General features: G+C 38.9%; 2 protein-coding genes across 8 annotated transcripts in view; one reads left to right on the top strand and one right to left on the bottom strand.

Moving 5' to 3' along the window:
- The window catches only part of si:dkey-206f10.1 (adenylate cyclase type 8), a 29409-nt gene extending 26324 nt beyond the window's left edge, over window positions 1–3085 (bottom strand). Inside the window, exon 1 of the mRNA XM_047387637.1 lies at window positions 2985–3085. The gene's annotated coding sequence lies outside the window, so the exon portion shown is untranslated. The remainder of the gene's footprint in view (window positions 1–2984) is intronic.
- The window catches only part of LOC124881825 (protein EFR3 homolog B), a 33125-nt gene continuing 21641 nt past the window's right edge, over window positions 2003–13486 (top strand). The window contains exons 1-3 of one of the 7 annotated variants that reach the window (XM_047387643.1): window positions 2003–2301; window positions 2733–2874; window positions 13064–13140. In XM_047387643.1, coding sequence (XP_047243599.1) covers window positions 2868–2874; window positions 13064–13140 — 84 coding nt within the window. In that variant the 5' untranslated portion in view covers window positions 2003–2301; window positions 2733–2867. Of the gene's footprint in view, window positions 2875–3315; window positions 3732–7010; window positions 7182–7370; window positions 7456–13063; window positions 13141–13486 lie in introns of those variants that run through there. The other 6 variants (XM_047387645.1, XM_047387644.1, XM_047387641.1 and 3 more) reach the window with 6 other exon arrangements.

The raw sequence follows: 13486 nt of genomic DNA on the forward strand, positions 1-13486 counted from the left end.
GGCTTTCCCCATCCTCCAACACACTATTAGTCATGTTTTTGACTAATTTTGCACCTATTTGTTCTTTGAGTGATGTTAAGCTTTTACAACAGTTCTTTTTAGCGGTTTTGAGTTATCTTTGGTCTTTGTTCCATCTTAACTGAAGCCATCTGTTCTGCTTTTAGGACCATTTAATTCAAAGCAAGACTGGGTGAATCCTCTGACTTCTATGGCCTCTACCTATAAATACAATAAAAACTGTGAAGGTAATAATCCTAGCACAGTGGATAACTATGTTGTAATCAGATCTAAGCCTTAAATGTCCTGCTGAACAACTGCTTTTGAAGAAAAATCAAGAAAAAAGTCTTATTAACCTTTATTACTACAAACAGTTTTAGAAAGTTAGCAAGATTAGCCGTTTAGAATACACGAATCCCTCATGCTTTTACTGGATTTGAGCTTTTACTCAATTGAGATGTAGTGAGAAAAAGATTTCTACTATCAAACAATGTGTTTTCTTGAGAAATATGCATTTATTTCAGGACAATGCTATAAAGCAGCTGAAATCTTGTCTTTGGTGAACACAGACACAAGTTCCTTTTCATAGCAGCAATTATCAGCATTGCAATTAAAAGATTTAACAATAGTATGACTCTTTTATCTATTGATGGATTTATTTCTATTGGTTAAACAGTGCCTTGCAAACATATTCATGCCTATGAAACGTCTTTACATTACATCATACAACATATAACATTCAATGTATTTTATTGAGTTTCTGGTGTTAGACCAACACAAAGCAGTGCACAATTATGAAGTGGAGGAAAAATTGTAGAGAAAGTAGTTCAAGTTCAATCAGACTGAATGGGTTGAATCTGTTAGAAGCAATTTTCAAGTCTTGCCACAGATCTGACTGAGTCTTGCTAACAGATGAGTATTGTCTGATTTAAACCATTCCATCATAGCTCTAATTGCATGTTTAGGGTCTCCTGCTGGAAGATGAACTTCTGCTCCAATGTCAAATCTTTTGCCATCTCTAACTAGTTTTCTTCAGTGGTTGCCATGCATTTAAGGTCCATCCATCTTCCCTTCAACTCTGACCAACACTCGTGTTTCTGCAGAAAAAAAGGATCTCGACAGCATGACGATCCCACCATCATGTGTCACAATGCAGACAGTGTGTTCAAAGTAACGTGCAGTATTGGTTTTCTTCCATGCGTAGCAATTTCCTTACATAGTTTGTGGTAAACTAAACAAAGGACCTCTAGTCTCTTTCTTTTGACAATGGCTTTCTTCTTCCCATCCTTACATAAAGCCCAGATTTGTGGATCAACATGTTTTTTAAGACCGGAACTTGTGTTTGAGAAGCTGTGATAGCAGGGACATGCAGTCACAGCCCTAAAGGTGCCTGAAAAATCTTTTAAAGAATTGCAAAGAAGCTGTAAATACTGTTCATCGCCACTTTTATTGTTATGACAATAAATACAACAAAATATTGTGATACAATTTTAAATTCACATCCCCCACCCCTAGTTTGTAGTTGGGCCATACTCTTTTCCGATGGTGGATTAAAAGTGCTCTGTGAGATGTGTGAAGCTCAGTATATTATTTTAAAACCTAACCCTGCTTCAAACTTGCTTTAAATCCCTCTAGTGTTGCTTAGTCATGATTATATAATTTATTCACTGACAAACCTCCGAGTCCCTTACAGAGCAGCTGTATTTATTCTAAGAATAACACACAGGTGGACTTCATTTACTCATTATTTGACTTCTGAATGTAATCAGTTGCATTGGATTTTATGCATGCTGCACATTTCAGATTTTTATTTCTAAAATATTTTTGAAAAAGCATTTATCCTTTTCCTTCAGCCCCTCAATTATGCATTTAAATTTGCATCACAAGCATTCACGTTACTGCAGAAAAAGTGACCCACTATAACAGCGTGTTTTCAGAATTTGATTTCAAATATTCACACACTGCTGTAGGATAACATTTTAAATATATTTATTATTATTATGACAAATACTATTTCTGTAATATTGTCCTTCCTGTATGCATCCAAATAATTAAGTTGTCAGATAGACAACGTGAATGTGAGCCGATTATGTTCAAACTTGATGTCAATAGGGTCGCGTCCAAGGGGTTCCCTGTTGGGTTGTCACAGTTAGCAGCTAAACGGCAGCTGCTCGGGGCTAAAGGGATTTAACGCTGGCCCGGGCCAAATGACTACTCCCCTGCCATAGCTAAAACTTCAAAAAAAAGTGGGCTCTTTAACTCGTCATATGCTAAAGGCTTTAAGGATTTTGTTGTCGCTTAATGGTAAGAATCGGCTTTGCTGTCATTCATCAACGTTATGATAGAAACAGCTAAGAGGTTAGCTATGCTACGTTAGCATTTCTTACAAGTAGCATAAATAGAAGTTAGGTGAACTTAGAACAGTTTTGTGTAAATTAGGAACAGACTGTATTGTCTGTTCTTAATTTATAAGTTCACATAATATGTTAATGTCCACCTCATCGAAACCAAAGCAAAGTAGTTGGTGATATTTCAGTTACTTTAGTAATGCTAGCGCCTAGGAATTTACATTCATTCTCATAACATTACTGTCCGGATTGTGTTTAAAATTCACTCGTTGCATTTCGGTACGTTTATAAAACTAACAAAATCATAGATCCGACTAACATAAAAAAATATCCAGATCATAGCTGAATTTGTTCGCGCTTCAGCTAAGTTGGGCTTACAAACGTTAGCAGGCCAAAGACAAGCCGGCGGTTTTCCTGATTGTCCAAGCCCCGGCGGGGACTCGCGCCAGACCTGAGGTGCAACACAATTCTCCGTCTCCTTAAAACTGGAGGAGCAACGCCGCCTTGTGACTGAAATCCAGCATGACAGGTGAGTAACGCCCTTTAACTTCACACCTGTACCAGAGATGAGTTTGATTTTAAAGGATTTGCACGAAAAACATTTAAGACGATTTGCATAAAAATAAAATAAATATTTACTCAGCTTTTGCTGAAAGAAAGCATCCTTTTATTTTCGGGTAGAGACGTGTTCCAGATGTGTGGACGTTACAATAGACTCCACAGTACAGACAAACTCCAGCACTTGTACCCACATCACATCCGAGCCCACATTCCCTGAACTTTAAGCCCACTGACTGAATGACAGTCCCATGGTGCCCCTCGTTCCCAGCCTATCGCCACCCTCTTCTCCTTGTGGTTGGATAGTGAGCTCCTTTGTGTCTGAGATGTTTTTTAATGAGCGAGATGCACACTGAGCCTGGAGCTGGTACTGAAGGATTTGTGGCTAATCTCTTAGTTAATGCGTACAACTTGGCTGTGCTAAGTAACTGAGGAAGAAGCCTCAGGACAGAGACACTGAAGTTTGTATTCAGTTGAGTTTGATGGTGTATGCGGTTGTTTGTGTTGCTTGTAATAGTTTTGCAAAAGTTGGTTTTGTAGTTCAGACTTGTCAGGGGAGGTGCTTTTTGCAACCAAACTCCGTTATTGTGTCAGAAGGTGTAACTTCCTCTGTCTTTCAAAAGAATAGAGCTTATTTCACTTGGATGGTTGTGGTTTTTAATCAATATCTTCGGCTTTGGTTCTTGAAGTTGCTGTGTCTGGGTAAAGAAGAGTAGTGTGTGTGTGTGTGTGTGTTGCTTGCTATGCCCCTGCCTGCAGCTGATGTCCCAGCCACTCAGAGGCTGGCACTGGATTGTCGTACCCTTCTGGACCATCGCGTTGGCAAGGGTAAGAGAAAACACCACCTCTTTTGTTCTCTTTTGGACATGGCCAGGAAAGGAACACTTTATAAGAAGTTTTCTTCTTTATTGATTAGCAATGACTGGAAAAAAAATCTTGATGCACTTAACTTTTCGGTTGAGTGTTTTCTTGCTCTTAGCTCTGTTCGGGTCTTGTTAAGGAAATGGTTTCAATATTTTTTTTGTATTTTCAAACACACAAGTAGGTCCAAACTAAGAGGAGCATTAGCTAAGATAATAGAAAATATCTCCATATGATTCCTAGACAGTCTGGAATCGTTTGGAATTTGATGGGAGTGTTTTGTAGGTCTGGATAGGTAAGGAAAAAATACAACATCGCAAATTTTTCCATCCATCCATCTCCATCTATCCATCCATCCATCCATCCATCCATCCATCCATCTATCCATCCATCCATCCATCCATCCATCCATCTATCCATCCATCCATCCATCCATCCATCCATCCATCCAGTGCTTTTTGCAAACCCTGGCTGCTGTGGTTAAAAAGGACTAAAACCTCTTGAAATTTGAGTTGTTAAGAAGTATGGAATTTCAATATATATTGTCCCCTAATTTGAACTAAAATGAAACTATTTCTGTTTGATTTTTTTCAGCCAAACTAAACTAAAACTACAAATTTTCTCTCAGCATGGAGAAATAAAATTCCCATCCCCATTCTTACTGACAAAAGGCGATCACTGCATATCCTTACACACTTGTTTTTGGTCTGTGGAAGGAAACTGGAGAATTCACAGGAAGCAAATGCAGTCTTTAGGAAACTTTTATACTCTGCACACAAAGGCCGGACAACTTAAGTTCAAAGCGGAGGCTTTTTGCTGTGAGGCAGCAGTGCCAATGAGTTGATGACTGTGCAAGGGGGATAAATAGTGGATTGTTCAGGTGGTTCTGTGGTTCAGATCTAAATGCTCAGTCTATTAATTTTCCTTCTATGAATCTTAACATGTAGAACACTCTGTTGGTACGAAATGTAGCTTCTTTATTTCTGAGCATTTTATTGTCTGACTTTTTCAGTGGTGAACTATATTTTTTGTTTTTAGAAAAGGTCTGTCTGCCTTATTTATTATGGATATGTGATCAGAGTTTTTTTTTTTCCAAAAACTAATCCAATTCATTTAGGAATAGCTATTTGCAAACAGACGAATTGAATAAAATCAGTGTTGTGTATTACATGGTCTATACTAGTAATGTGATTGTGCCTGATTTAACTCACTCATCATTGACTGTGGACACTGCATTGTCTGCTTTTCTTAACGGCACCAGAACATTTTCCTTAAAATGTTTTTTAAATGCATATCTGACTTTACATTTAGAGCTTTTGTCTTTTAATAAGTTCACAGTTTGCATCTGCTCAAGATTTCTTTGTATGAAGCAGTTTGCTGAAATGCTAGGCTAATGTTTGCATGGAAACTCTCTGTTTTGATATGACTTGTTCAAAATTCAGCTGTAACATGTTTCTGTGTGGTTCTGATGAATAGTGTGCAATCAAAACAAAAATTACATTTGTTCTCATGCTGTATAAACTTGATGCATTTCTTTGAACTCTGTAAAAGTAAATGACTAGTATTTCACCTGTGCTATGCGCTACGTCCAACTCTGACAGCTGTCTACGTACGATGTGCACAACAGATCACATGACATGAACAGACAGAAAGGTGAAGAAACCATTGTGTTATCTCATTTGGTGTGAACATCATTGTAAACTGGGAAAAAAACACTTAAAAACCCAGATTCCTTAGATCATCAAAATGATATGTATATTTTAATTAGTTTTGCTGGCCAGGTACACAAGCATAACATTTGACTGGTTTCTGGGGATGAAGTGGAGATTGAGGACATATCTACAGTTGTGATCAAGAGTTGAATTTTGCCAAGGAATCTTGACACGTACCTGGTTTTCATCTTGCACAGTAGCTGCTTTTCAAAAGATCATTGCTGATGTCTTTCATTCTTGGCATTGTACCAAAACATCTGGTTTCATAGAGTTGCTATCAGATGGTTTGATTGGTATCATCTGGCTGCATTTTTACTGTACTGTATGAATGCATTGGAGGGTAGACCTTTCACCCCATGATTCTAAATGGTGTTTTTATTAAATGTGTGGACATGCAAAACCTACATATTTAAAAGACACTGCAGTTTTGATGTTCATGGTTCTGCAAATGATGCATTTCAACAAGTTATCTTATTGTCTGTGTAGGCTTGTGGGGGTACTGGTGCCTATTTTCAGCAGTCGATGGGCGAGAGGCAGGGTACTTCCTGGACAGGTTGCCAGTCCATCACAGGGCATCACAGAGACACACAACCATGCACGTACACACTCATACTTACGGGTAATTCAGAGAGACCAATTAACATAACAGTCATGTTTTTGCACTGTGGGAAGAAGCTGGAGTACCAAGAGAGAACCCACTCATGCATGGGGAGAACATGCAAACTCCATGCAGAAAGACCCCGGAAGGGGATTTTGGACCTTCTTGCTGCAAGGCAACCGTGCTACCATCTGCCTCACTGTGCACACTTCAGGTTATTTGATCATGCAGGTAGTTTTTATGTTTGCCAGAGTGGACGTCCGAGTTGGAAAAAAAAAATGGAATTGAATTGTTTGGATACCCACTCATTTATGTATCAGTGCAGAAAATGTGCATTGTTATGTAATGCCATCTTTTCTACAATATTTCCATTAGAAAAGTGTTATAGTAAAATACAACATAGCGTTGAAATAGATAAGAGATCGAATATATTCATAATTTTTAGCCGGAAATAAAATGGATGAAAGGATGGCGTGAAGTTACATAAACTTTGTAAAACAGTAACTGTCACAATAATAAGGCGGGAAAGCGGGACTCTGACCAAAGGAAAGAGGAGATTGCATGGGAGGGAGATGTTCTCCTTTTCTATCTACTCATTACATCTATTACTCCCATGTGTGTTATATTTTCCTTCTCCTCTGCAGCTGATTTATGAGATGTGAGGGTACTATTTGGATGTTTGGTTCTATGTGATATCTGCACCCCTCTGTTGACAAGGAATGCTGTTGGAGAAGGATGGGGAAAATCCAAGGTCATCACGCCGTGATTTCTCTCTGACGTTGTCTTTTAGCCCCCCCTTTCGTGCGCAAGAGTGTCTGCATGGCAGGGAGGATGTGTGTGTGTCATAGTGTGTGATTTGCAGCATCGAGCCTCGCTCTGCACCAATCACGGTGCACATTTGTATGCTTTTTAGCTCAAAGCACACGTGCAGCCATTTATCCCAGAGTGAGCTCTCTCTCGCTCTGTGTGTGTTCATATGCTGTTGGATTTGTGTGCATTTCAAGTGCCTCTCAGCACAGCAGTGTGTCTGAATGAGGAACTGAAGCTGCATTGAGGAAACATACAATTCTTGTAGTGAAGAACTCCCCACGCCACGATCGATGTACGGTAAGAATACCAGTCATTTTTTCCACTCTCCATTGATGTGTGTTTGTTCTAGGCTGCCGAAGCGTGTGTGAATTGCCACTATCTCACATTCAGCCAGTTTTCCTACATTCCTGCAAAGGCTTTTCTTGCTTAGCTGCCTTGTGATAGACTAAAGCTGTTACCAGAGTGTAACGTCTCCGGAGAGCGCATGATGGGAACTCGGGCTCTTCTAAGGATATATTCAATTACATTACTGGACCGATAGAAGACAGCGCTTTGAGGATGTACCTTTTCTGTAATGGACCCTCATTAAATTCATCTGTTTTAGTCATATTGTTCCTTCTGTAATTCCTGAGGGTTGGTTGCATTGCTTCTTTGAAAAATGTTGACTTGAGGTGTGATATGTAGTCTAATTCATAGGTGGTTCACTTTCTTGCAGTTCTTGAGGAATTGGAGCCTGTGAAGGATTTCTGTAGCAGTTGTAGATTTTGTGTTTGCAGATCACGACTAAGTTTTTGAAACACGCAAAATTCTTAAGAGTTTAAATGAAGCTTTGTAATTTAGGCTGCCTTACTGAGTTCCAGAGGCTTTTTGGCACTGATTCATCGTGTCAGCATGGCTTTATATCTTGAGAATTTGCTGGACACCAGCTTGTTGGTCTCTTTATACCAGCTGTGTTTGCTGCCGCCCACACAGGACTTTGTCTCACTGCTCTATAATTTAATGCCTGAACGTGTGTGCCGGGTACATGTCCACAAGAGTTTTTTTAGCTGTGATAAAAATAAGGAGGGATTGATTGATGTTGTTATATTTGCACTACATTCGAATTTGTGTCACTCTCTTGAGTGTCCCTCAAGGCACACACTCACAAAAAAAATCTTAGCCTGTGTCATGCTCCCATAATACCGTCGGCCTGCTCTCTATGACACTCAGAGAAGCTTTCAACAACATCTAATGTGCTGGATGTTGTCTAATCAGCTTTTGGTCATTAATTTTGTTTTTTTGTGTGCATTCTACTCTACTTTTGTCTCATTTTCGTACTGATTTTAAGGATCTCTTGTTTGCTCAAATTCCCCCTTAGAAGATGTTTTGAGATGTAAGAATAGCACAAAGTCGCTCACCCTCCCTGTTTTTATGTAATGACAAGCCTGATGGGCAGTATGCTTTTTTTTGAAGAAGTGACATGTATTTATATAGAGGACAATAGATTGTTTTTTTTTTTTTTTTTGCTTCTGCATTTTTGTGAGTATTCAGTAAGTGTGCCCTTCAAAGCTCTACGTGAACACATGACAGTTCTCTTTTTCTCAAAAATATGAACAAATAAATGTAAATTCCACACGCATTTCATGTTCTGTTACTCATATTTATGTACAGGGTTATATAAATGCTATTGTGAACAAGAACTTCCTGAAATCTTTAAAAATCTATTTATTTCCCCCTTTTTTTCTTCATCTTGTTTTCCCTGTGCTTTCGTCTCACAACCTAATGTGAAAATTTTAAGCTGACATCCAGGGGAAAAAGGAGAGTGTAATCTCTTAATGTACCCACGCATTGCTTTGAGGGTAAAAATAAATTTGTGATTGGCCTGTTCCTTGCTGTGGTGATTTTTAGGGGTCGGAGACCCTGAGCATCTGCGTAATGGACTGCTTTGGTAAAGTATTCACGCCTGCTACAGACACAAATTTCAGAGCATTTTAATGGGATTTTATGTGTTAGACAAACATAATTTTAAAGTGGAGAGATAATGATTCATGGTTTTTAAAATTTAGTGGCGCTCGTTTTCTATTTAGCCCCCCCTCACTTTAATTAGATACCTATAAAAAAAATTCAATCAAACAAGTCGACCTCAGAAGTCGCCTAATTAGTAAATAGCCTGTAATTGTAATTGCTTTAGGTTTGTTCGAGAACATTGGTGAAAAAACAGCATCCATTTGATTTACAAAGCTCATTTAAAAAGCAAGTTTTATCAAAATGCTGTGTAATAAAAAAAAGTTTGAAGACAAAAACAACAAAAGAACAGTCATAAAAGCAGAAGAGATGCACTAAAATAAATCCACCAACACCCTGCTGAACAACACATGATTAGAATGCGTGTGTTTTTAAAAGAGACTTTGTTATATTTTAAGGTAACGGATTCATGCCTGAAAAACTCCATTCTTGTCTAAGCTTTAGCCTAGCTTTGGGAACAACCAAAGGCAGCTACATAGGCGATCTATGAGCTACACAGAGAGGAACATGCAGGACAGGTTAGACCAGGTTGACATCATTGTTACTGTCAAACATGGTGGGGGCACAATCATGCTGAGGGGATGAAGCTAAATAAAGCCTGTTTGTGTGTGTGTGTGTATATACACACACACACCCACACACACACACAGGTGCATCCCATTTACAAATCATGTACAAATCATGATTTTATTTAGGGTTATCAGAATAAGGGAGACTAGGCTCAAATATTCTCCACACTTTCCTTGTGTGAAAAGTTTTAAAAGGAATACATCATTTTCTCGCACCTCACAGTTGTGTGATACTTTGTCGCATTAAATCCCAATAAAATACGTTGGAAGTTTGTGGGTATAACTTTTAAAAATGTGGAAAACTTCTGTAAACTAAGATCTTTTTGCAAGCCAGTGTTTATTTGAGCATGTTAGAAAGTTCCCCAAGTCTGTTTAATGAGTGCTCAGAGATGTCCATCAACTTTTTATTTACAGATGTGTATATGCCAGTGACTCATTCTGCCCATGTGTACCACCATGTCTATTTTCTGGGTTTATTATTATACTGTTAATGAGTGCCTGTGTTGGTGTGGAGGAGCTTGGTGTGTCGCCCCTGTATGTTTTGGTCAGCTTGCTGTGCAGAGTAGGTGGATGTCGTGAGACCCCCTCCCCAGTATGTGTGGTTTTTATCACTGTCATGCAAATCCTTGTCCGCCCACCGTGTCGTACTGCCTTCCACGCTAACCCATCATTACCAGCCACAGAACGCTCTTTGCCTTATTTTGTTTGTCCACCGGCTGAACTCAACTCACAGGAGTTTCTCTCCTGATGAGTCAGTTTCTAACACAAACATTATAATGAACCATGTTAGAAAAACCGTGTGTGTTTCGTACAACTAACCCTCCACCTAGCTTAAAATGAACACTTGGTGGATGCATTGTAAAATGCAAAACAGAGGCCATTAGCAGAGTATTACTAGCCTATATCATCAAGCTACACTGGAAATGTAAATGTTTGCGGTGCAGCAATGGTTTATGAAACATCACAATAATTACCACATCTACTGGGCTGTTAAACTCATGTGAGTTATGCTTTACAACGGTTAAACCTTCAGCCTAAGGATATTCTGTATTAACGTTCAAAAATTTAATTTCCTCTCCAGCTAGCAGAAAGGACAGGGGAGATTGTGCTAGGTGCTGAAGGTACAATAAGTCGCACTAATCTGTGACTCATCTCAATCCACCTCCCCAGTCACACTTCCATGTTTATCCTCTACCCTGTCCTTGTCCATGTGTCTTTGTGTTCAACCTCACTGTCCCTTTTCTCTGCACACCACATCAGGGACCTGCCACATTTCCATTAATTCATCAGTGACTCCTACTCTCAGGCCCCGGTCCAGTACTGCAAGGATAAGAGAGAGAGAGAGGTAGAGGAAGTGGGTGCGTAGGGTGTATTACTGTTTGAAGGGATAGAGGAGAAATGCTATGAATAGACGCACAGTTCTTTTGAGATAAGCCCTAACACAATTTCTGCTGTGGAGTTCCTGCTGTGAACAAAGAAACGGCCTGAAACTGAGCAGCTCCTATAATAAATATGTTTTAGATGCTTTTCTTGTTTTTATTTATTAAAATATTAAATAATCTCCCTCCTGCACCTCCTCCTTAGTAGAAGGTAGGCTAGACTTGGGCAGTTCCCACGATATAACCTTGACTAAAAATACCATGGTTTTACACTATCACATTATTTACACAATATATTTATTATTTCTGTTATAATAATGTTAATTATTTTCATACTGCTTGCTCCTTTGCTCTTTATAGGGTAACACAAGTATAACAAGCGGATATTGGCAAGTTAATTGGTTGGGCTATCTGCTCTGGTAGCTTGTCTGCAACAGTAAATAAAACAAAAAATAAAGTTATTAAATATGTCCAGACAGCTGCATTTGTTTTTGTTAGAAGTGAGGGAAAACTTTAGGAGTCTGACTGGCAGTGCACAGCAACATGTGGGGGAAGCCAAAGAAAACTCCGGTCCCTCCGATGCCTTCTTTGACATCTTACTAAGAAGACTTTAAGCTGTAGAAATGCTGGTTCAGAAAATTTTGTAGCTTTTTAAATTCAGTAACTCTTTGAAATCTAGTACTTTGGGACCTGTTGGTACTGGTTAGTGCCCACACAACTACCTAATGTTGGTCTGAAACATGCTGTTATACCAACAGTTCTCTGGGCTTTAAACAGTGCTATTTTATAATTACAAACAGCCATTTTTATTATATCAGAATATTTAATAGTACGTTTTGACAGGTTTATTTGTACGCGTGAAGAGTTTGTCCTTTTTATGAAACACGAGGGGAGTTGGCTAGTCTGTGTGCAATGGTAACTCGGGGCTGATTTGCATTAGACATGCACAGATTGCTGGTTATTTATCGAGGATATAAGTACTGTGATTTTTGGGACAACTAGCACCAGCTGACAGCTGGTCTGGGAAATCTCGCCTCTGTTCGACTCTGGGTGTTTTATGAAGCGCTGCTTGTCATGAGCCACGAGACTGTGCTGAGCTTAAAAGTTTCTGGTGGTTCTGTGAAAATCTGAATAGTGTTGAGTTCATTTCGTTTAGGATAGATGCAACGTGCTGTGTCAGTGGAGTGGTAATTGGGCAGCTGGTAGTCTTGTTAATAATGGGTCAGTTTTCTGTCCAATTAGTAAGAAGGGCATCAGTCTGTGTCACAGCAACTTTTATATTTTATGATACAGTTTGTCTTTTTTTATAAAAAAATAAATAAATAAATGTTAGAATGTATATAGAAAGAATCAAAATAAGAAATTGCTGTGCCTTTGTTTGCCTTGCAATAAATTATCATACCCCTCATCACTCGGCTAAGGGTAGTGACCTACTTTTTTCCATTTGATTTTTCGGCTCTCAAACGGTGTATGTAGGTTTTTATCATCTGGACCTGACAAAATGGATAAATGATTCATTAGGGGTTTTTTTTTTGGTAGTTATCCCGTTTTTTCATATCTTCGTTCTCTGTGACTGTTCTTATGACTCACCACTGCTGAATTCTCTCAGCCAATCAGAATTCAGCTCTGTCTGGCTGCATAGTTTGTGTCTCAAACACAAAGTCAGAAAAAACACCTTCTTTCTTCATGTTGTGCATGCTACTCGTCTCAAGAATGTTTTGGATGGGTCACATGTAACTGTTCCTGTGTTTGTACATACATATTTATGTCTGCAACACTGAACCTTTCTTTGCATGTCTTATTTTTGCAGTATGTGAACTTTTTCAGGTCGTGCATTTTTTTTTTAATAGCTGCAGTTGTATTACACTTGCTGGCAGGTTTACTGGCTCCCTCTCCTGCAGATTGTACCTCTCCGTTGAACACTTCGTGTACCAACCTTAGTGTGAATGAAGTTGGTCATATCACTGCAGTGGTACATGAGTCAGAACCAAAGCTAGAAGCACTTTAAGGGAACCTACTTGATGATGTGTCTCCCATCCTTGGAGCGCACGAGACTTCATTACTTTTTATTTTATTTTTACAAGCATAATGAGGGCAAATAGAGCAGCTTTTAAAAAGATGTAAATAAAATAAGCCACCACTTCATCCTATTGCATTTCTTTGATATATACAAGTCGAATTGACCATGTCTCTCTGTATTTTTGTCTGCCTCTCTTTCCCTCATCAGGGGTTTGTGGTTGTTGCGGGGCACTCAGGCCTCGGTACAAGAGACTGGTGGACAACATCTTCCCAGAAGATCCAGAGGTGAGAAACTCAGCTGGCGCTTTGTTTCTTCTGTGATGCTTTCTCATGATGTCTTTTGCATCAGAGGTCCTATATGCTAAGTGATTGCATAGAGTGCCTTGCAAAAGTATTCAAACCTTTAATCTTTCCCACATTTTTTAGCTTTACAACATATTTGCATTTTATGTTAAAATAATGTGATAGGCAAACTCAAAGTAGTGCATAACTGTGAAGTGGAAAGTTATGCATACCGGGTTTTAAATTTGTTTTACAAATAGAAATCTAAAACGTGTGCCACACAATCCCATTCATTCCCCTTTACTCCAATACCCCTAAATAAAATCCAGCAACTCAAAGGTGACCTTAT

Source organism: Girardinichthys multiradiatus, chromosome 15, assembly GCF_021462225.1.
Source record: "Girardinichthys multiradiatus isolate DD_20200921_A chromosome 15, DD_fGirMul_XY1, whole genome shotgun sequence".
NCBI lineage: Eukaryota > Metazoa > Chordata > Actinopteri > Cyprinodontiformes > Goodeidae > Girardinichthys > Girardinichthys multiradiatus.